At 42.8% G+C, this 23,571-nt stretch overlaps 1 protein-coding gene across 3 annotated transcripts in view; it reads left to right on the top strand.

Annotated features, from left to right (window-relative positions):
- The window catches only part of LOC126248408 (autophagy protein 5), a 156,567-nt gene that overhangs the window by 87,856 nt on the left and 45,140 nt on the right, over window positions 1-23,571 (top strand). For all 3 annotated transcript variants that reach the window (XM_049949361.1, XM_049949363.1, XM_049949362.1), the window contains exons 3-5: window positions 6,558-6,674; window positions 6,766-6,890; window positions 8,128-8,325. In XM_049949361.1, coding sequence (XP_049805318.1) covers window positions 6,558-6,674; window positions 6,766-6,890; window positions 8,128-8,325 — 440 coding nt within the window. The remainder of the gene's footprint in view (window positions 1-6,557; window positions 6,675-6,765; window positions 6,891-8,127; window positions 8,326-23,571) is intronic.

Here is a 23,571-nt window from a genome sequence, read left to right as displayed (position 1 = left end):
GTCCTCTGCTCCGGGGCCAGATGCCATTCACGTTCAGATGCTGGCACACCTTTCTCCGGCGGGCAAAAGCTTCCTTCTTCGTACCTACAGTCGCGTCTGGACCGAAGGTCAGGTCCCCATGCGTTGGCGTGATGCCGTCGTTGTTCCTATACCCAAACCTGGGAAGGATAGACACTTTCCTTCTAGTTACCGCCCCATTTCTCTTACAAGCTGTGTCTGTAAGGTGATGGAGCGCATGGTTAACGCTCAGTTAGTCTGGATTCTTGAATGTCGACGGCTACTTCCCAATGTTCAATGCGGCTTTCGTCGCCGCCGCTCCGCTGTTGACCACCTTGTGACCTTGTCGACATTCATCATGAACAACTTTTTGCGAAAGCGCCAAACGGTAGCCGTGTTCTTCGATTTGGAGAAGGCTTATGATACCTGTTGGAGAGGAGGTATCCTCTGCACTATGCACAGGTGGGGTCAACGCGGTCGCCTGCCCCTTTTTATTGATTCCTTTTTAACGGATCGAAAGTTTAGGGTACGTGTGGGTTCCATATTGTCCGATGTCTTCCTCCAGGAGAACGGAGTGCCTCAGGGCTCCGTCTTGAGCGTAGCCCTTTTTGCCATCGCGATCAATCCAATTATGGATTGCATTCCACCTAATGTCTCAGGCTCTCTCTTTGTCGATGACTTCGCGATCTACTGCAGTGCCCAGAGAACATGCCTCCTGGAGCGCTGCCTTCAGCGTTGTCTAGACAGCCTCTACTCATGGAGCGTGGCAAATGGCTTCCTGTTCTCTGAAGAGAAGACGGTTTGTATCAACTTTTGGCGATATAAAGCGTTCCTTCCGCCATCCTTACATCTCGGTACCGTTGTTCTCCCATTCGTGGAAACAACTAAGTTTCTAGGGCTCACATTGGACAGGAAACTTTGTTGGTCTCCGCACGTCTCTTATTTGGCGGCCCGTTGTACACGTTCCCTTAATGTCCTCAGAGTTCTTAGTGGTTCATCTTGGGGAGCGGATCGCACTGTCCTGTTTCGCTTGTATCGGTCCATAGTCCGATCGAAGCTGGATTATGGGAGCTTCGTGTACTCCTCTGCTCGGCCATCACTCTTACACCGTCTCAACTCCATCCACCATCGGGGGTTACGTCTTGCGACCGGAGCCTTCTACACTAGTCCCGTCGAGAGTCTTTATGCTGAAGCTGCCGAATTACAATTGACCTACCGGCACGACGTACTGCTGTGTCGGTATGCCTGCCGGCTGTTGTCAATGCCCGACCACCCCTCTTATCAGTCCTTCTTCGCCGATTCTCTCGACCGTCAGTACGGGTTGTATGTGTCTGCCCTGCTGCACCCTGGAGTCCGCTTCCGTCGCCTGCTTCGACAATTGGATTTTGCCCTCCCTACCACCTTCAGAGAGGGTGAGAGCCCGACACCACCTTGGCTCCAGGCTCCGGTTCATATTTATCTCAACCTCAGCTCGCTCCCGAAGGAGGGTACTCCGGCTGCAGTGTAGCTCACGGTTTGTCGAACTTCGTGCGCGACTTGCCAGTCACACCTTTATTTACACCGATGGCTCCAAAACTGACGATGGTGTTGGCTGTGCCTTTGTCATCGGGTTCGTCACCTTTAAATACCGGCTCCTCGACCAATGTTCCAGCTTTACGGCCGAGCTTTTTGCTCTCCATCAGGCCGTTCAGTATGCCCGCCGCCACCGCCATTCATCGTATGTACTCTGCTCTGATTCACTCAGTGCTCTTCAGAGCCTTGGAGCTCCCTATCCGGTCCATCCCTTGGTGCAACGGATCCAGCAGTCCCTCCATTCTTTCGCTGATGATGGCTCTCCTGTCAGCTTTCTGTGGGTTCCCGGACATGTAGGAGTGCCTGGGAATGAGGCTGCTGATGCTGCAGCCAAGGCTGCAGTCCTCCTGCCTCGGCCAGCCTCCCATTGTGTCCCGTAATCTGACGTTAGTGGGGTTGTTTGTAAGAGGCTTGTGTCGTCGTGGTGGGATACTTGGTCATCCCTCCAAGGAAACAAGCTCCGGGCAGTAAAACCGCTCCCAACTGCTTGGACAACCTCCTCCCGACCATCTCGGCGAGAGGAGGTCCTTCTGACCAGGTTGCGGATTGGGCATTGCCGGTTTAGCCACCGCTACCTGCTCTCCGGTGACCCAGCCCCGCAGTGCCCTTGTGGTCAGGCATTAACAGTGCGCCATGTTTTATTGTCGTGTCCCCGCTTTAGTCAATTTAGTGTTGTCCTGTCCCTGCCATCTACTTTACCGGATATTTTAGCTGATGACGCTCGAGCAGCTGCTCGTGTTCTTCGTTTTATAACTTTTACTGGCTTGTCCAAAGACATCTAACTCTTTTACTTATTTTATCTGCATCTTTGTAAGGACTTTCTGGTGTCCTCCCCCCCCCCCCCCACCCACCCTTTGAGTTTTATTAGATTCTATGTGCTCTAACAACTCATACCACTGTACAAACATTTGTGATCACATGATTATTTGCTAATTTTCATTTGTTGACTGGACTATATTGCACAATAGTCATAGCATAGAACTTGGGACTAACTGTTTTAAGTTCCTCCAAAGAATACATCTGCCTGCCAGGTAATAGAGCATATTAGAAAACAGGTGGATAGAGTGACCAAAATTCTGCGAAGAAGACATTTGCATTTTTATATTGTCACAATATTTTCTCCAAAACATTTTCCTAGCTGTCGAATATGGTGGCATGCGTTCAGCAGGTGGTGGTGGTGGTGGTGGTGGTGGTGGTGGTGGTGGTGGTGGTGGTGGTATGGTCTTCAGTCCAGAGACTGGTTTGATGCAGCTCTCCAAGCTACTCTATCCTGTGCAAGCTTCTTCATCTCCCAAGTACCTACTGCAACCTACATTCTTCTGAATCTGCTTAGTGTATTCATCTCTTGGTCTCCCTCTATTATATTTACCCTCCATGCTGCCCTCCAATACTAAATTGGTGATCCCTTGATGCCTCAGAACATGTCCTACCAACCAGTAAAGTTGTGCAACAAATTTCTCTTCTCCCCAATTCTATTCACTACCTCCTCATTAGTTATGTGATCTACCCATCTAATCTTCAGCATTCTTCTGTAGCACCACATTTTGAAAGTGTCTATTCTCTTCTTTTCTAAACTATTTAGCATCCATGTTTCACTTTCATACTTGGCTACACTCCATACAAATACTTTCAGGAAAGGCTTCCTGACACTTAAATGTATACTTGATGTTAACAAATTTCTCTTCTTCAGAAACACTTCCCTTACGATTGCTAGTCTATATTTTATATCCTCCCTACTTCAAACATCATCAGTAATTTTGCTCCCCAAATAGCAAAACTCATCTAATATTGTGAGCATCTCATTTCCTAATGTAATTCTCTCAGCATCGCCCGATTTAATTCGACTACATTTCATTATCCTTGTATTGCTTTCGTTGATGTTCATCATATATCCTCCTTTCAAGACACTGTCCATTCCGTTCAACTGCTCTTCCAGGTCCTTTGCTGTCCCTAACAGAATTACAATGTTATCGGTAAACCTCAAAGTTCTTATTTCTTCTCCATGGATATTAATTCCTACTCCAAATTTTTCTTTTGTTTCCTTTACTGCTCACTCAATATATAGATTTGATAACATCGGGAATAGGCTACAACCCTGTCTCACTCCCTTCCCAACCACTGCTTCCCTTTCATGTCCCTCGACTCTTATAACTGCCATCTGGTTTCTGTACAAATTGTAAACAGCCTTTCACTCCCTGTGTTTGGCCCCTTCCACCTTCAGAATTTGAAAGAGACAGTTCCAGTCAACATTCTCAATGGCTACAAATGATAGAAAAGTAAGTTTAAGTTTGCCTTTCCTTAATCTATCTTCTAAGATAAGTTGTAGGGTCAGTATTGCCTCACATGTTCCAAAATTTCTACAGAATGCAAACTAATCTTCCCCGAGGTCAGCGTCTACCAGTTTTTCCACTCGTCTGTAAAGAATTTTTGTTAGTATTTTGCATCTGTGACTTATTAAGCTGATAGTTCGGTAATTTTCACACGTGTCAACACCTGCTTTATTTGGGATTGGAATTATTATATTCTTCTTGAAGTAGGGCACTTTGCCTGTCTTGTACATCTTGCTCACCAGATGGTAGAGTTTTGTCAGGGCTGGCTCTCCCAAGGCTGTCACTAGTGGTAATGGAATGTTGTCAACTCCCAGGGCCTTGTTTTGACTCAGGTCTGTCAGTGCTCTGTCAAAGTCTTCACACAGTATCATATCTCCCATTTCATCTTCATCTACGACCTCTTCCATTTCAGTAATATTGTCCCCCAGTACATCACCATTGTATAGACCCTCTGTATACTCCTTCCGCCTTTCTGCTTTCCCACCTTTGCTTAGAACTGGTTTTCCATCTGAGCTCTTGATATTCACGCAAATGGTTCTCTTTTCTCCAAAGGTCTCTTTAATTTTCCTGTAGGCAGTATCTATCTTACCCCTAGTGATATATGCCTCTACATCCTTACATTTGTCCTCTACCCACTCCTGCTTAGCCATTTTGCACTTTCTGTCGATCTCATTTTTGAGACGTTTGTATTCCTTTTTGCCTGTTTCATTTACTGCATTTTTATATTGTCTCCTTTCATCAATTAAATTCAATATCTCTTCTGTTATCCAAGAATTTCTACAGGCCATTGTATTTTTACCTATTTGATCCTCTGCTGCCTTCACTATTTCATCTCTCAAAGCTACCCAGTCTTCTTCTATTTTATTTCTTTCCCCTGTTCTTGTCAATTGTTCCCTAATGCTCTATCTGAAATTGTCTACAACCTCTGGTTCTTTCAGTTTATCCAGGTCCCATCTCCTTAAATTCCCACCTTTTTGCAATTTCTTCGGTTTTAATCTACAGTTCATAACCAATAGACTGTGGTCAGAGCCCACATCTCCCACTGGAAATGTCTTAAAATTTAAAATCTGGTTCCTAAATCTCTGTCTTACCATTATATAATCTATCTGTAACCATCCAGTGTCTCCAGGTCTCTTCCATGTATACAACCTTCTTTCATGATTCTTGAACCAAGTGTTAGCTATGATTAAGTTATGCTCCATATTTACCTACTACTTTTCCTTCTCTTCCTTTTCCTACTGTTGAATTCCAGTCACCCATGACTATTAAATTTTCATCTCCCTTCACTATCTGAGTAATTTCTTTTATATCATCACACATTCATCAATCTCTTCGTCATCTGCGTAGCTAGTTGGCATATAAACTTGTACTACTGTGGTAGGCGTGGGCTTCGTGTCTATCTTTGCTGCAATAATGCGTTCACTATGCTGTTTGTAGTAGCGTACCTGCGCTCCTTTTTTTATTCATTACTAAACCTACTCCTGCAGTGCCACTATTTGATTTTGTATTTATAATCCTTTATTCAACTGACCAGAAGTTGTGTTCCTCCTGCCACCGAACTTCACTTATTCCCACTATATCTAACTTTAACCTATCCATTTCCCTTTTTAAATTTTCTAACCTGCCTGCCCGATTAAGCGATCTGACATTCCACGCTCCGATACGTAGAACACCAGTTTTCTTTCTCCTGATAGCAACGTCCTCCTGAGTAGTCTCCGCCCGGAAATCCGAATGGGGGACAATTTTACCTCCGGAATATTTTACCCAAGAGGACGCCATCATCATTTAACCATACAGTAAAGCTGCATGCCCTCAGGAAAAATTATGGCTGTAGTTTCCCCTTGCTTTCAGCCATTTGCCGTACCAGCACAGCAAGGCCCCACACGTTAGTCTGGCCTCTCAACAGACAGCCCTCCATTGTGGTTGCACCTACGGTATGGCTCTGTATCGCTGAGGCATACAAGCCTCCCCACCAACGGCAAGGTCCATGGTCCACGGTTCATCACTTACGTCAACATTAAAACAACTTATTCTGAAGATAAACGTTATCACTCAGACATTAAGTTCTGAAAGCTAAACACCTACTCTTGTACATGCAGCTGTAGGTTTTCATCCCAAATAAACATGAAGGTATGTCAAGAATAATGAGTAGTTCAGTTATTTCCCAGTAGGCAGATAAGGCAAAGGATATTACATCAAATAACAATGTGCCCCTTCATTCTCCAAAAGCAAATAATGTGATTTAGAGCAGTGACAGGAGTGTTAGAAATAAGAATCTAGCAATCTGTGCAGTTCTACTGTAAAAATAAATATGAAGTGTAAACTAGATTGAATCACAAAAATCCATGTCAGTATTTTTAGGCCAGACAGATACACAATGGCAACGACAAGTTGAGGAGCTTTGTATCTCAGACTGTACAGCCTAAGACGTAAAATTTATGTTGGTTTGGAGTTTTAAAACTTATGAATGATGATTTGCTAGTTTTCTCTTCTACAGTTTCTAAATACGAGTTTGCCATTGTAAGTTGAATATTGATTACATTTGTTTCTATTTTCTGTAATATCACTTGCAAGTCAAAAAGGATTTTAATAGCAGCTTATTGCAAAGCAGCATGCTTTTCTGCCATTTCCCCCTGCTGATAATTTTTTTCTTTCCAGGCATTATCCAATTGGTGTCCTTTATGACTTGTACGCATCTGAAAGTAACTTGCCTTGGAATATAACTGTACATTTTGAAAAATTTCCTGAAACAGAATTACTTCACTGCCCTGGTAGGTAAGTCCATGTTATTGTTTAGTTACATAAATAATTAGTGTCATATTTAACATTAAACTAGTCAAACTATGAACAATATGTTGTCTTTTAGAGAAGCTGTGGAATCACACTTCATGGCCTGTGTGAAAGAGGCGGATGTTCTAAAACACAGAAGTCAAGTTGTATCAAACATGCAAAAGAAGGACCATATGCAGTTGTGGCTTGGACTGCAGAATGGTGAGTGATACATATATCTCATTACAATAATGAAATTTCTCTCGAGAAATTGAAATAATGACGTTTATTTGCTTTGTTGTGTATGTAACGTTGACATCAATCTACAGATGAAGTACTTCAAGATAAGTAATTTAAAATAGAGCTGTTCTCATGCTGTTTTATGTGGAGTATAATCTCCTGTTTCGTTAGTGAAGTACTTATTTATTTATTTATTTATTTATTTAATTTTAGAGGTGCTAAGTGTGCTTTACTACAAATGTCTTCTCCAACATTCTTCATCATATTTCACTTTTGTATCAGCCTTCATTTATTTTTGTTGAAGTGCATCATTGAAACACTTTTTGGTCATGCTCTCCTAGAACAAAAGGGTAATAAAACAGAAACAGTGTTCATGCTTGGAAAGACTTACCCCATGATCTCGGGGTTTATGTTAGACCTTCAGCCATCATCTGCCTATTTGCTATCACTGTTTTAGGAGAAGTAGATATTTACTAGTTCTGGGAGTCCCTAGATTTCGTTGTGGCTGTTGAACAAGAGAAAGGTATGAATATTCTCTTTTAGCATGAGAATTGACAACTTCCATGAATATTGGGATGGGTAAGCACGAGGTGGCTGGGAGCAAAGTGGCATTGAGTTGTGAACTGCAGGACAGTGTTTATCTGTGGTCATACTAATTTTATTTGTTCCTTGAAATCAAGGACCATTCTTCGGCATATGTGGTCACAACAACTAGCTGTACTCGAGGGATATGGGAACAGCTTTCTATCTGTAGTATCATTTCTGGTGTGTCCTGGGGATATCTGGTCTGGAGCTGAGTGAAGAGCCTAAACCAACAGCTTCGTTGGTTCTGTAACATTGTTGCTTATAAATTTCTCAACTTACACTGTACTGTGGAGGCTTTTAAGGCTACCCTGGGTTTTTTAACTCCAGAATGCACTTAGTTATTTTTAATGATGGCTGAAATTCCTAAAATCACAAGTGAGAGCTAAGCTTAAAATATTGAATATATAATTGATGTGGAAATTTGGGACATAAAAGCATGTCATAGATGAATTTCTGTGAAGCATATTATTAACAGATGTTGAAGATCAATCATAGTTTAGTAGTGGCTAATAGTAAGTGTAGGTTTTTTGGTTGTTAAAGGAATTAATACTTTACTTCCCTTTATTAGTTCCTCTTGTAATGTCAGAATTATCTTTGAAATGAGTATCTATGTATGTATTTTTGTTATTTTCAGATAAGTTTGATCCATTTTGGGCAACCAATAGAAAACTCATGGAAGTTACTGGTGATGAGACATTTAAGTATATACCATTCCGCTGTTATAATAGTGAGGAGCCATTCCTTCAGAAACTGGTGAAACCTGTGACAGAAGAGGGGCAGCGCAAAACCCTTCAGCATTTGCTACAAGAAGTCTACCCAAATTTACCCAATGGTATGGGCATTCACTCTATGTAAACTAGAATTTTAATGTGATTATTCAGTTTCTCCTGGCGTATTTGTGATCAAACAGTCCACGGGTATACCACCAGTTCATAGTGTGAAACGAGGGCAATACTTCATAGTGCTTATTCCCAAGCCATACTGAGATTGTAGCCATAGTTTCGATTGATAAGATGGTCCCTGGTGCGAATTTCAATGGCCTCTCCAACGATGCTGTCCCAGTATTTCAAAGTCGATGCTAAAGTCCTGGTATATTTGTATTCTATCACATGACTCTCAGATATATTGTGCTCTGTGACCACCGACTTATGATACATTAGTCAAGTGTGCTGCTGGTGTTCTCAGCATTGATCTTCAATTGTGGGCCTGTTTTCCTATATACGTCTTGCCACATTGGCACGCAGTCTGATATAGAGCAGCCTCCTGCAACCTAGGTCATCTTCGATACTTGCCAATAATGCCCATGTTTTATTGGGCATGCAAAAGAATGTTTTTACTCAGTGTTTTCTCAGTATGTGTGCAATTTGTCTTGATAATGTGCCAGTATGTGATATAATAGACAGTGGCTACCTCTTCCTCCATGGCTTCTCCACAGGTTGGATGAAAGTTGGGTGGGCATGCCTAGGAGCTCAGCTCATAAGAGCACCTGACATTTGCGGCATGTCAAATTGCTAAAATACTGTGTCTGTACGACCCTATGAAATAGTAGAACTTTAATATTGGCGTGTTCTGTTTTCTTGGATTTTTTATAGTTAAGTGCTTGGTGATGTCTTTATATTTAAATGTAGCATGCAGTTTTGGGTCTCTTATAATGTGTTATTAAAGTGTGACTTGTTAAATGTACATACAGTAATCAGTGTTGAGTGTTGTTGTTGTTTCTGAATTTGTACAATAGAAAAAAAAAAGTTTTTGAAATTAATTGTGACACCAGTGATGTGCGTTTCCTAAACCACCACCTCTCAACTTAGACTGCAATAATTCTGAGGGTACCTTAACAGTCCCCATGATCTTATTTCATTATAGTGTTTAAAATCAGTTTGGTATAAAAGTTGCTTAGTACATTTTTTGCAGTTGATTGACTCATAACTTAAGCATACCTGTGGCTCTTTGACTAGATCATCCTCTATCTGGTAAACTTTGTGGGGACTGTTTGTAACTAAATTAACTGTTTCTGAAGAAGAAAGTGAAATATTGTAGAAGAAAATTTTATGGGAACGTGCAAAAACATGGAAAATAGGGTAAAATTCGATCTGCTGGTATATGGACAGACATCGTGAATTAGAAGATTCTTGAAAATTGCTATAACTCTGTACTCAATACTTAGATACCTGCCATGGCAACAGGCCACTGGCATGCTACATTTTGAATATTCTGCCACTGGCTTCTGCAGAGGTCGGCCACCACAGGCCACACGGGGTGGGCGAAATGACTTGTGCACACGACACGGCATCCACTGTGCTCGCTGCCAGAGCCCCACTCTTCATAAGTGCAGTGCTGCAGATGCTTGCACTCATAATTTAACAACATACTTAAGTTAATGTAACAACTTTTTTATTTTTTTGTGTGTTTTTATTTATTTATTTATTTATTTTTATTTTTTTAAAATATATATATATATATATATATATATATATATATATATATATATATATATATATATATATATTCTTAATTTATATCTAAAAATTCCTCTATGGAGGAGAAGGAGTTGTCATTCAGAAATTCTTTTAATTTCTTCTTAAATACTTGTTGGTTATCTGTCAGACTTTTGTTACTATTTGGTAAGTGACCAAAGACTTTAGTGCCAGTATAATTCACCCCTTTTTGTGCCAAAGTTAGATTTAATCTTGAATAGTGAAGATTATCCTTTCTCCTAATATTGTAGTTATGCACACTGCTATTACTTTTGAATTGTGTTTGGTTGTTAATAACAAATTTCATAAGAGAGTATATATACTGAGAAGCTACTGTGAATATCCCTAGATCCTTAAATAAATGTCTGCAGGATGATCTTGGGTGGACTCCAGCTATTATTCTGATTACACGCTTTTGTGCCATAAATACTTTATTCCTCAGTGATGAATTACCCCAAAATATGATGCCATATGAAAGCAATGAGTGAAAATAGGCGTAGTAAGGTAATTTACTAAGATGTTTATCACCAAAATTTGCAATGACCCTTATTGCATAAGTAGCTGAACTCAAACGTTTCAGCAGATCGTCAGTGTGTTTCTTCCAATTTAATCTCTCATCAATGGACACACCTAAAAATTTGGAATATTCTACCTTAGCTATATGCTTCTGATTAAGGTCTATATTTATTAATGGCGTCATACCATTCACTGTACGGAACTGTATGTACTGTGTCTTATGAAAATTCAGTGAGAGTCCATTTACAAGGAACCACTTAGTAATTTTCTGAAAGACAGTATTGACAATTTCATCAGTTAATTCTTGTTTGTCAGGTGTGATTACTATACTTGTATCATCAGCAAAGAGAACTAACTTTGCCTCTTCATGAATATAGAATGGCAAGTCATTAATATATATTAAGAACAACAAAGGACCCAAGACTGACCCTTGTGGAACCCCATTCTTGATAGTTCCCCAGTTTGAGGAATGTGCTGATCTTTGCATGTTGTGAGAACTACATATTTCAACTTTCTGCACTCTTCCAGTTAGGTACGAATTAAACCATTTGTGCACTATCCCACTCATGCCACAATATTTGAGCTTGTCTAGCAGAATTTCATGATTTACACAATCAAAAGCCTTTGAGAGATCACAAAAAATCCCAATGGGTGGTGTTCGGTTATTCAGATCATTCAAAATTTGATTGGTGAAAGCATATATGGCATTTTCTGTTGAAAAACCTTTCTGGAAACCAAACTGACATTTTGTTAGTACTTCATTTTTACAGATATGTGAAGCTACTCTTGAATACATTGCTTTCTGAATAATTTTGGATAAAGCTGTTAGAAGGGAGTTTGGACAGTAATTGTTGACATCAGATCTCTCCCCCTTTTTATGCAAAGGTATAACAATAGCATATTTCAGTCTATCAGGGAAAATGCCCTGTTCCAGAGAGCTATTACACAGGTGGCTGAGAATCTTACTTATCTGTTGAGAACAAGCTTTTAGTATTTTGCTGGAAATGCCATCAATTCCATGTGAGTTTTTGCTTTTAAGCAAGTTTATTATTTTCCTAATTTCAGAGGGAGACCGCCATTTTCACAGTTCCACCTCGCCCTACATGTGTCAAAGAACTCAGTGTTTTTAGGTAACATTGCTTAACTGTCACAAATTTATTTCAGGTACGGCCACGTTCGCTCATCCCCTCCACGAGTTATTCCACAAGAACATTCCTTTTCAATGGACTCCAGCCTGCAAGCCCACGTTCACATTTTTTAAATCTAAATTACATTCTGCTTCGTGTTAGGCTACTTTCCACGTTGGCCACCACCTTGTTCTGTCTATGGACAGCTCTCAGTATGGACTTGGGGAAATTCATGCACATCGATATGAGGATGGTTCTGAAAGCCCATAGCTTATGCACCAAAAGTGCTCAACTCAGCGCAGCAGCTCGAGTTGCAAGTTGAAAAGGAAGTTTCATATGTTCTTGTATGAGTCTGAGTTCCACCGCCGCTGACCACAAGCCCTTGGTTTCATTGTTTAATACTTCTGCTTCATTGCTCAACAAAAATAGCATTGCCTCAAGTGTTGGGCATCGTTTCTGTCATGCTACAACTGTGAAATACATTTTAAGCCTACATCGCAACATACCAACATCAATGTGCTGTCCCAGCTTCTTCCCATCACTGCCAGTCCAGTTTTACATGCTTTTGATCGTCTGTACAACTGTTTTTCCCATCATCTCCAGCTTCTGGTATTAGGTGGTGTCTTAGTTACGGACGAGCTGTCACGTAGGTATGTGATCCTGGCCACCCACAGTGGAACGACTTCAGCTCCTACAACAGGGACTTTGGGGGGAAGGGGGGGGTAGTATTTTACGTACCAAGTTATTGGCCTGTCAGGACATGTTTTGGCCCAGTATCAACGGTGACAATGTACATCTCCTCACGGCCTGCTCTCAGTGTGCTACCCAACAAGCGGTGCTCTCTCCGTGGACAACACCACAGTGTCAACGGGAATGCATCCGTGTTGATTTCGTTGGATCCATCCTAAATTATTCTTCCAGGTTCCTGATAGTCAATGCTTTCTCCAAATTTCCATATGTTATCCGCTGTCCTTCGACATCGGCCATGGCTATGATTCAGGCGCTCTCCAACATTTTTTTCTATTGAAGGATTGCGTTATAAGCATGTGACGGAGAACAATCCACAGTTTGTGTCCCAGGTCTAATACTATTTTCGCACTCATTAAAGCATTTGCCACGTGACTGCTTGTCCTTTTCATCTTGAATCTAATGGCAAGGCAGAAAATCTTGTTCGTATGTTGAAGTTTCAGATGAAATAGTATATCACAAACCACTCCATAGATGACACCTGAATTCATTCAGGTTTACGCTGGTGTGGAAGGATCGGAAGCTAACAAAGATGCTCCATGGTAGCCAGCCAAGCACCCTTCCTGTATCTGCTCATGCCGCCCCACCAACATCTATCAGCGTGACCATCGTCGCTGTTCACTACTGACTCTGCGATAAGATCTCAGAGGTTTGGTTGCTGACTGAAGTGGAGTCCAGCCACAATCCACAGCTGCCGAGGCTGCCACCTCTGTATGGTACACACCATGACCAGCTGTGTCCTCACTGCCACTACCACCTCATCCCTCAGCACCTGTCCCATCTTTGCGGGGCATCGTTGCTGCAGGGGCAGACCTGCCCTCCTTGTGGGTGTTGCCACCTCCTGCTTTTCATCCGGGTCCAGTTGTCTGGCACCTGCTGCTGGGCCCTCCCATGGTGCTTTGTCACCTACGATTCCTTCGCTGGCTGTAATGGCGCCTTCAGGCTCTTCAGCACCGGTGCCCCCGTTTGAGCCTCCCAGGACGCTCACCACTCTTCGGTGAGTTCATGCTTGGCCCCAGCCTTCGCAACACCTTTTTCCTTTCCATGCTGCATGCCTCTCCTCCTCCTATTCTTTTCCCCCTATCCCTTGGGGGAACATGTCTTGGATAGTTTCGGAAATGTGCATTGCAGTTTTGATAGCCCAGCATCAGAACAGTCGTCCCTCATCTGTTTTTCTTTCTATCTTTGTTCTCCATCTCCTCTCCTTCCTCTGATTCAATGTTTGAGGTTTCTCTTTGTTCCTTCTTCCTCCCTTTGTGCTCGTGAAGGCTGGCCCATGTGTTTGATGCCTAACCAGTGACTACGTAATGCATAATTCCCAGCCCCGGGTCAACAGGTGTAGTTCACATGTACCCCCTGGTACAGGCCAGGCCAAGGGAGGCATGATTGCCTTACCTGTTACCTTCCCACTTGCCAGTTGGTCCCTCTGTTAAGAGTTCGTGGGATCTGCCTGAGGTGTGAACAGTAACCTAAGGTGGGTGAGGCCCCCTCTAATGGGAGCCCCCAGTTGGAAGGAGCACACCATTGGAGACCTTGGAAATCATATTTTTTTTTTTTTTTTTTTTTTTTTTTTTTTTTTTTTTTCCCCCACAGTGAGCCAATCACCATCTCGGACTATATCCACTAAATGTAAGAGGAATGGGGCTAAAGATTTCATGACTCCCCCATCTGCACCTTGGTTCCTCATGGTGTCATTTTCTGAAGGAGGTCAGTCATTTGCTACAGTTAATGAGTTTATAATTTAGAAAGGTGTTATTGCAGTTGCTGGCCTTGTGAAATCCTGCTCTCATTTGTGTAATGACATATAGCTTTTGGATACCAATTGTGATTCTTAAGCTCAGCAACTGCTTGCAGCTTCACTCCTTGACAGCTATCCTGTTCGTGTTGGGACCCATCAAACACTGAATTCTTCATGTGGTGTTATTTACACTTGGGTGCTTGATGGTCTCACTGAGGGAGAAATCCAAATTTACCTCTCTGATCAGAGCACCACTGTGGTCCTTTGGGTAATGAAAAAGGTTGATGGAACCTAAGTGCTACACACTCTTTTTCCCATGTTTGATGGAATAGTGCTTCCATCGAAAATCAGAGCAGGTAGTGAAGTCATCATGGTCTGACCATACATTCCAAACTAAATGTGTTGCTACCAGTGTCTATGTTACAACCACACTCGCATGTCCTGTCAAAACACGGCCAAATATGTTACTTGTGGAAGGGATGCTCATGAGGGCGATTGCTCGCTTTCTTTTCCGCGCTATTTCAGTTGTAATGGCGACAGAGCCACCTCATCCCCTGTATATTCCGTGTGTCTCATTGAGGGGGCCATCCAGGAGATCCAGGTGATGGAAAAATCACCTTACCCTGTCACTCGCAAGTTGTTGGCTAGTTGAAAGCCCTGCATTTTACTATCTGGCACCTACAGTACTGTTCTTGCTATGCCTTCCTCCACGAAGGGTATGGCCACGTAGACTTGTGACCTCTATTTCAGCACTGCTGTTGTAAAATTGCTCAGTATCATGGTAGCACCCCATCTCCTTCTCCTACACTGCCCAAGAAGCCACCAAATCTTTGCCCCAGGCAGCGAAATCATCTGCTACACAACCAGCAGGACAGAAAGGATAAAAAGAATACTTCCGTGAAGACTTTTTATGTCCCTCCAACCAACAATAGTGTGAATCTTCATCTGCCAACTATAGAGGCCCTAAGAAATCGAATAAAGGCAAAGTGTCTTCTCTTTCCCTGACGTGGAGATCCTCTTCAACTGTTTCGCCGCGTGATACCCTCACCTGGCTGACCTCCATTTTTCCAGTGCATATCACCTACTGTTTTTCTGCCCTGGAATCCACAGGTCAATCCAGGGCCAGTGCCACTGTAGATCTCGAGGAACAGGATCCTCCAGCCTCTGTGCCATGCAGCAGTGAGTTTTTGGAGGCTGGTACTAGACAGCTGCTGATGTGACTACCATACATTTGTTCCCCCCCCCCCCTCCTCCTCATTCCCTATTATGACTCTTCTCTGCTGGAATATTCATGGCATTAGATCCAACAAGGAAGAATTGAGACTGCTTTTGGAAGCACCATGTGAGGTTGTTATCTGCTTCCAGGAAACAAAATTGCGTGCTCATGACTGCTTTGACCTCCCACGTATCCTTCCAGACTGCCTAGACTTTCCCTCTGAAGATGGCATTCCATCGTGTTGGGGAGTTTTGCTGCTCATTTGGGATGATATCTATAGCCGAACGATCTCACTGAACACCTGGCCGTAAGCTATTGCAGTCCGCATTTTCCTTCCTCTCTCCACCTTTCCTGCCCTCAGGGGCTCAGCATTTTTTTGCTGAATACGGGCTTGGTGATCCCGGGGTTCCTGAACTGGGGAATGGTAAACGCTGCCAATTTCCTGTTACCATAAGCTCTAGGCATGCTTCAATGACCACTGTGTGGTGCGGAGTGGAGCATTGTGTGTCGCAGTGAATGGGGATCTTGTCTTGACTGCCCAGATTGCGAGGATGGTAAACACCTCTATAAGAAACTCCTGAATCCACAGGAATGGGAATTACAGGGGATAGTGGACATAGAGCAAAGGATGCGTAGAAATGATGGAGAAATTGAGAAGACCGGCACTTTCATAGTGACCTTTAGTTCTCCAGCGTTGCCTGATCACATCATGGTAGGTTTCTCTGACTTGGGGTTAGGCCTTATGTACCTAACTCTAAGCAGTGCTACAAATGCCATTGTTTTGGTCACACAATGCTGAGTTGCGGGGGTGAAGCGACCTACGGGAAATGGGGAAAGGCAGCCCACGAAGCTGGGATAGACTGTCCATCTTCAGCAGTCTGCGTTAACTGATCTGGGAGCCCCCAGTCTGGAGCTGCGACTGCCCTGTTTTTGCAGACGAGAGAAAAATTCAGGACTCCCCAAAAACATACATTTTTCGTATTAGGTGCATTGTGGTGCCGCCTACTGCCAAGCACTCCAAATCAGTGACCTCAGTAGTCATTGGACATCATTAGAGAGCAGAATGGGGTGCTCCGCAGAACTTACGGACTGTAGGTGATTGGGTGTCACTTGTGCCATACATTTGTACGCGAGATTTTCACACTCCTAAACATCCCTAGATCTACTGTTTCTAATGTGATAGTGAAGTGGAAACGTGAGGAACACGTACAGCACAAAAGTGTACAGGCCAACCTCATTTGTTGATTGACAGAGACCGCCGACAGTTGAAGAGTGTCGTACTGTGTAATAGGCAGATATCTATCCAGACCATCACACAGGAATTCCAAACTGCATAAGGATACACTGCAAGTACTATGACAGTTAGGTAGGAGGTGAGAAAACTTGGATTTCATGGTCGAGTGGCTGCTCACAAGCCACACATCACGCAGGTAAATGCCAAATGACGTCTTGCTTGGTGTAAGGAGCGTAAACATTGGAAGATCGAACAGTGGAAAAGCATTGTGTGAAATGACACATCACAGAATACAATGTGGCAGGGTGTGGGTATGGCGAATGCCCGTTGAACGTCATCTGCTAGTGTGTGTAGTGCCAACAGTAAAAAATTCGGAGGCAGTGGTGTTATGGTTTGTTTATGTTTTTCATGGAGGGGACTTGCACCCCTCGCTGTTTGCTGTAGTGCAATTACAGCACAGGCATACATTGATGTTTTAAGCACCTTCTTGCTCCCCACTGTTGAAGAGCAATTCAGGGATGGCGATTGCATCTTTCAACACGATCAAGTCTCTTTTCGTAACGCACTGCCTGTGGTGGAGTGGTTACATGACAATAACATCCCTGTAATGGACTGGCCTGCATGGAGTCCTGACCAGAATCCTACAGAACACCTTTGGGATGTTTTGGAACGTCGACTTTGTGCCAGGCCTCACCGACCGACATCAATACCTCTCCTCAATGCAGCACTCCGTGAAGAATGGGCTGCCATTCCCCAACAAACCTTCCAGCACCTGATGCCTGCTTGAGTAGGCTAAGGGTGGGCCAACACCATATTGAATTCCAGCATTACCAATAGAGGGCACCACAAACTTGAAAGCCATTTTCAGCCAAGTGTACAGATACTTTTGATCACACAGTGTAAAAACCACCAAGCAGATCCCCTATGCTGAAACCAAAAAGGAATGTAAGGCGACGAACCCTTCTGTCTTCACCACTTCTTATGCTTCCATGTCGCAGAAACCTTTTCCTAAGGCAACGCCTTGATGCAGATGTCATCCGGTTACAACTATCCATCATCAGCACCTGTACTTGCATGTGTACATGCCAAGGCAACACAAGTAAGGATAAAGCAATACAAGCAGCCACCACAGAAAAGACCAGCAACAGTTCTGTAGTGAGAGTCAAGAAGGCACATAACAAGCAGAGTGCCTCTAAATGCCCTCTTTCTCCCTCATGTCGAAGGGACAGGGTGCAGGAAAAGATGCACGGCAAAAGCTGTCTCGAGCGCCGTCAGACGTCATTCTTTCAGGTCTGACTGATGAGGAGGACATCATGGAGTTAGATGCCTTGGATCCAGGTGACTCCTCCACTCTCCCTCGTTCTACAAGTGCTTCACCTCCACGGCCCAAAGATAGGGTTAAATTAAAACTGCGACGACGAAGTGGCTCCCATCCTACAGTGGAACTTGAAGGGGTTCAGGACGCATATGGAGGAACTCTGTCTCTTATCTCAGGTTAGACCACAGTGTCTGTCTCTCCAGGAGACTCATTTCCATCAGTCGTACATCCCTGAGCTACGAGGCTATGTAATTCACAAAAAGGATGACCTGAGTGGAGAGAGAGCTAGAGGAGGCGTAGGTATTTTCATCATTACCAACAACCACTCCTCGCCTGTCTCTCTCTTATGACGTCTTTACAAGCAATTGCTATATCAATGCAGATGCATCATCCGTTGACAATATGTTCCCTTTCCTTCCCCCACATGATGCACTTGATAAAGAGGCCGTAACGACCTGATTACACAGCTCCCTTACCCCTTCATCCTCTATAGTGATTTTAATGCACACAATGTACTTTGGGGCTCTGCAACTACCTGCCCTGGGTGTAGAGGAATTGAGGCACTTCTTGTGTCATGCACATACTTGCTAAATGCGGGACAGAGCACTCACTTCTGCACAGCAACTGGATTGTTCTCTGCCATTGATCTCTCACTTTGCTCTCCAGCTCTTGCTCACACTGCTCAATGGGAAGTGGTCGATGACTTGCACAGAAGTGATGTCTTCCCAATCCGGATTCACCTGCCAGATGGGGTGGAACCCAAAAGGAAACCACCACAACGGGTGCTCAGTAGAGCCGACTGGACACTTCATAGCCAGTTGGCTCAGTTCGAACATTGTGCCGGGAACGGCACTCTCCAAACCAATCTGTGAGACATTGCCCAGACTATGGCAATATATTTTTCCACCGTTACTGCAACAGCTAGTCAGGAACCACATTTCCAGCGCCGTAGAGTGGTTGCTGAGAGGTGTATTTTGGGCTTCAGGTCCACCTCTGATGAAGAAACAACTGCCCATTTTTTCCATGTGGGAACTGGATTCTGCATTGTCTGTTGCTCGTGACACATCCCCTGGTCATGACAGGATCCATTACAGTATGCTGTGGCACCTCACAAGGCGAAGCAAAGATATCCTCCTCGCACTTCTTAAGGGGCTCCGGAAAGGCTCAAAATCATGAAAAGTTCAATTTTTACTTTTTTGCGTTTTCTGAATCTGCAGACTATTACCTTTTAATAGATATATAATTTATTCAATTCCGAAGACTACAACTATTTTTAAATTTTTTTTGAAATGTGTTCTACATGGGCGTGACCCACTGTGGCGCTGTTAAACTGCTGTCAAATGGTGTTATTATTAACGTCCTTGTTCATCAGGTACATTTTAGTGATGTGAGAAAGTATGTGTTGTGGCTAACCTGTGATGGTTCAATATATATCGCTGGTGTGATTGTCGATTGTTTCATGTTTATTTACTCTGTCGTTATCTCGAAAATATTCGTAATTAATTCTGTTTCTTGAGTCTCTGTTTTGTTGAAGTATAATAATGAGTAAAAGTAAAGTTATTAGAAATCCTCTGAAGGCTTTTAAGAAAAGGAGAAATATTGGAAAGCCAAAGGTATGTGTTATTACTGTAAACAATAAAGACGATAACCAAGTGAGTGAACCTAACCTCTCAAGTACACCTGCCCATAGCAGTCAAAGTGGGAAAGAAAATACTTCACAGAAGAAGCTTGGTTCAATGAGTGAAAACTATGAATGTTTTATGGGCGAATCGGATGTGAATGAAATATTTGATATGTCGGTTCTCAAAGGAATTTTTTCAAACTGTGTAAGATGTATTCATTGTAGTGAAGTTGGTCTGGAACTCTCCATAATAAAGCACGTAGGACTTGCTAGTGAAATACATCTGAAATGTGATAAGTGTTCATACATGACCACCTTTTGGAACAGTGTTGCAGTAACTGCAACTGAAGAAAATGGTAGCAAAATCTACGAACACAACAACGAGCGATGCTTGCTTTAGACAAGGAACGCCTTCGGGCTGCAGACAGGGCTGTAAAGAGTCTAGAAATACAAGCAAGAGTAAACAGGAGGAGGAACAAAAGGAAGCTGGAGGAGGAGTTTGCAGAGGATGAAGATAATCCATCCTATGGACCTGGAATGCACTAAAAAGTTAATCCAATCTTTGTCGCTCGATTCCCAAAACTTTTATTTTCTCATACTAATTACATGTTTTCTAAGGATCTTCCAAACATATTTGTTTCAAACTTTCAGTAAATGTTACACAGTACCTTCTGCATAATTTAACACAGCCTTTTTCCAAAAAACTGTATATTTTTCAATATATAAATAAAAAATTGCAAGAAAATGTTGTGAATTTTCATTACAATTGAAAAAAAATAATCTTTAATAACTGAACTAAAATTTTGTAAAATCCCTGTGTTAAGTTGTAGCCCATATTCCAATAAATAATCTGTAAAAAGTTCAACTTCCTACCTCAAATACTTTGTGAGGAAAGATGTAATTTATAAGTGTTATTTTAACATTGCAAGTATAGGGCGTTCCGGAGCCCCTTAATGCCATTTGGGTGTCAGGTCACTTTCCTGGCTCGTGGCATGAGACTATTTTAATTCCTCTTTTAAAACATGGGAAAGACCATACATGCCCAAGTAATTACCATAGTGCTGCCCTCACTGGCTGCATGAGGAAGACCTTGGAGAGGATAGTCAACTGCTGTCCTGTCTGGCTTTTAGAATCCAGGCAACTCTTTAGACACGTTCAGTGTGGGTTCAGGAGGTATAGTTCCATCTTTGATAACCTTGCCTCCTGGAGGCAGCTATACAACAGGCTTTGCTACACCAGCGTCACCTTCTAGGTACATTTTTTGACATCGAGAAGGCGTACAATACTACTTGGAGTCTCTTATCCTGGAGCAGCTTCATGAATGGGGTTTTCGTGGTAGTCATCCCATTTTTATTCAGTCCTTCCTCTCGCCATGATATTTTAGGTACCATGTCTGTGACGTCCTGTCTGATTGCTTTGAGCAGGAGAACGGTGTCCTTCAAGGTAGCATTTTAAGTCTGACTGTCTTTGCCCTAGCTGTTAATAGCGTTACGTCCATAGTGAAAAGTCCTGTCCAGTGTTCTTTGTTTTTGGATGACTTCTCTGTGTTTTGCTCTTCTTAAAGCTTCGCAACAACAACACGTCAGTTGGAATTAACTCTTCAACATTTGGATGAGTGGGTGCAGAAGAGTGGTTTTAAAATTTTCCACCAAGAAGTCTGTGTGTATTGTTTTTAACCGTTCTCTTTCCATTTTAAACTTTCTGGAGTTACTTTTAAAGACACAGTGAGGTTTCTGGGCATCATATTTGACTCTAAGCTTACATGGTTACCACATCTTAAGGACCTGAGAAAAATGGTCTCTTAAGGATTTGAGTATTTTAAAATTTCTTAGTCACAGTACATGGGGAGCAGATAGGATTTGGCTGCTGCGATTTTACAGGGCATTTGTGTGATCTCGGTTCGATTATGGGTGCATGGTGTATGGGTCTGAGAGACAATTTTATTTAAAGATGTTGGACATGGTGCACCATGAAGGAATTCGGTTTGCCACTGGAGCATTCAGAACAAGTCCCATACCAAGCCTCTGTGCAGAAGCTGGTGAAATGCCATTTCAAGTCGGGCAACGGCTACTTACGGTGTGCCAGGCTTATAGAACACTGTCCACACCATACAACCCACCTACCATACCTTTGCTCAGCCTCCACTGGAAAGGCTTTTTCATAACCGGCACCAGGCAACTAGACCCTACAGGATTTGTGCAAGATTGCCATCTAGAGATGGGAGTGGCCATTAGACTTGACGAATTTTAAGAAAGATCATACGTCAGGTTTTACATTTCAATCACTGTTTTTTAACATTTTAGATATGCATCACAATTTCATGGTAGTGTATACAGATGGCTCCAAACAAGAGAATTCCCTTGGCTGCTCTGTCGTGTTCTCCGACCATTTCACCAGTATTTGCATTCATGACAAGAATACCATTTTCTCAGCAGAGCTCCACGCAATCCTGAAAGCACTACAGCAGATGCATCATATTCAGAGCAAATGGTTGGCCTTAGCACCTTACAATCATTACAGAACTTGCACTTGTTTTGTTTTTTTTTTTTTTTTTAAAAAAAAAAACACGTAAAACTTCATTCAATTCAAAGGTATATAGTAGATACAAGTTAAGTTTTAAAATTCATTACATTTTGTTTACAGTTTTCCATTTTCATAGTTATTGTTTTTATTGCATCACTGTGTTGAGTTCGTTTATTTCATTTCTAAAACCTTTTCCGTTTGTATTTAATTTTTTTTTTCAAATTTGAGTCTTTCTGTGTCATGATAATGGACTTGACCATTTTTAATTATAAGTTTTTGGTAGCGATTAATGTGGACAATATTTTTCTAATGTATTAGAAAACACAAAGACAGAGAATTGGCAATTGATTATTTGCTTATTATTGATTTGGTGTAAGAAGGGTGATCTTGCTTTTGCTTTCACTTTAACTATTCCCAGCGAGGGCATTGGTGTATCACTAAACACAAACACTGCACTCGACACTGAAAGAGAACTTCACAGAAGCACTTCAACAGTTTTTCTGGGATGGCTGGTAAGTGTGGCGCGCGCTGCAGTGGTGGGCTGGACCGGCGGTGGGTGTTGCCGTGGGCCGCTGCCCTCCCTCAGCTGGGCTCCGTCCGTGGCGGTCAGCCTGGCGGTGACGGCAAGCGGGCTGGCACGGCTCTCTTGAAGGCTGCTTCTTTGGCAATTCTGAGGAAGTTCGAGAATTCTGTTTTGTATCCTTTGGATCTCCTGGCTTTATTGTTTCCCTCCCATAAGTACGAGAGGTATTCCATGATATCTTCTTGGTTTTGTTCTATTACTGCATACACTGTTTGACCTAAAATCCAAGTGATGGTTTGTTTCTTTGGTCTGGGGAATGGTTTTATGTCCGGGATGGTTTATCCTTTCAGGTGTACTTCTGTTTATCAGTGCCAGCGTAGTTTTGCATATCTCCCATATTTATTTCATTTCTCCGCATTAGAAACGATGTTGCAAGGTATCATTTTCATGACAGGTCTGACATTTTCCTGATGGTCTGAGGTGAATTGCTGGTAACCTTTCATTTGTGGGTACAGTGTTGTTTATTGCTTTGTACCACGTCGCTTTGACGTTTGTATTGAGTGTGCTTTTGTGCAGGTTGAGCCACACTTGTCTCCAATTGTGCGCGAGTTTCTTTGATTAAATCTTGTTCTGTTTCGCTTCTTCTCTCTGTTACACGTAGAGCTTTTTGGTCGTCCTTGTTCTTGTGTCTAGTACATAACCTTTTTGGATGGAGTATTCTCTGAGGTATTTTAATTTGTAGGGTACTGCTGATACGTTTACCCAGCTGAGGAGTTGGTCCAACTGATGTGTGACCAACTGTACTTGCTCCAACGACAGGGTAAGCAGGTTTTATTCTGCTGGGGGCCAGGTCATGCAGGGTCATTGGGAAATGAACAGGCCAATCGGGCTGCCAAGGAGGCCTGCAGAGGACAGGATGTGGCACAGTGTCCTATTCCCTTGCAGGCTGTCATTTCTGAACTACGCAGGGAGTGCATGCAGTTGTGGGATGAGGAATGGCTGGCAGTGATGGCCAATAAGCTGCACTTGGTGAAGTCAACA

This window comes from Schistocerca nitens, chromosome 3 (assembly GCF_023898315.1).
Source record: "Schistocerca nitens isolate TAMUIC-IGC-003100 chromosome 3, iqSchNite1.1, whole genome shotgun sequence".
NCBI lineage: Eukaryota > Metazoa > Arthropoda > Insecta > Orthoptera > Acrididae > Schistocerca > Schistocerca nitens.
This window is presented reverse-complemented; position numbering and strand designations above follow the sequence as displayed.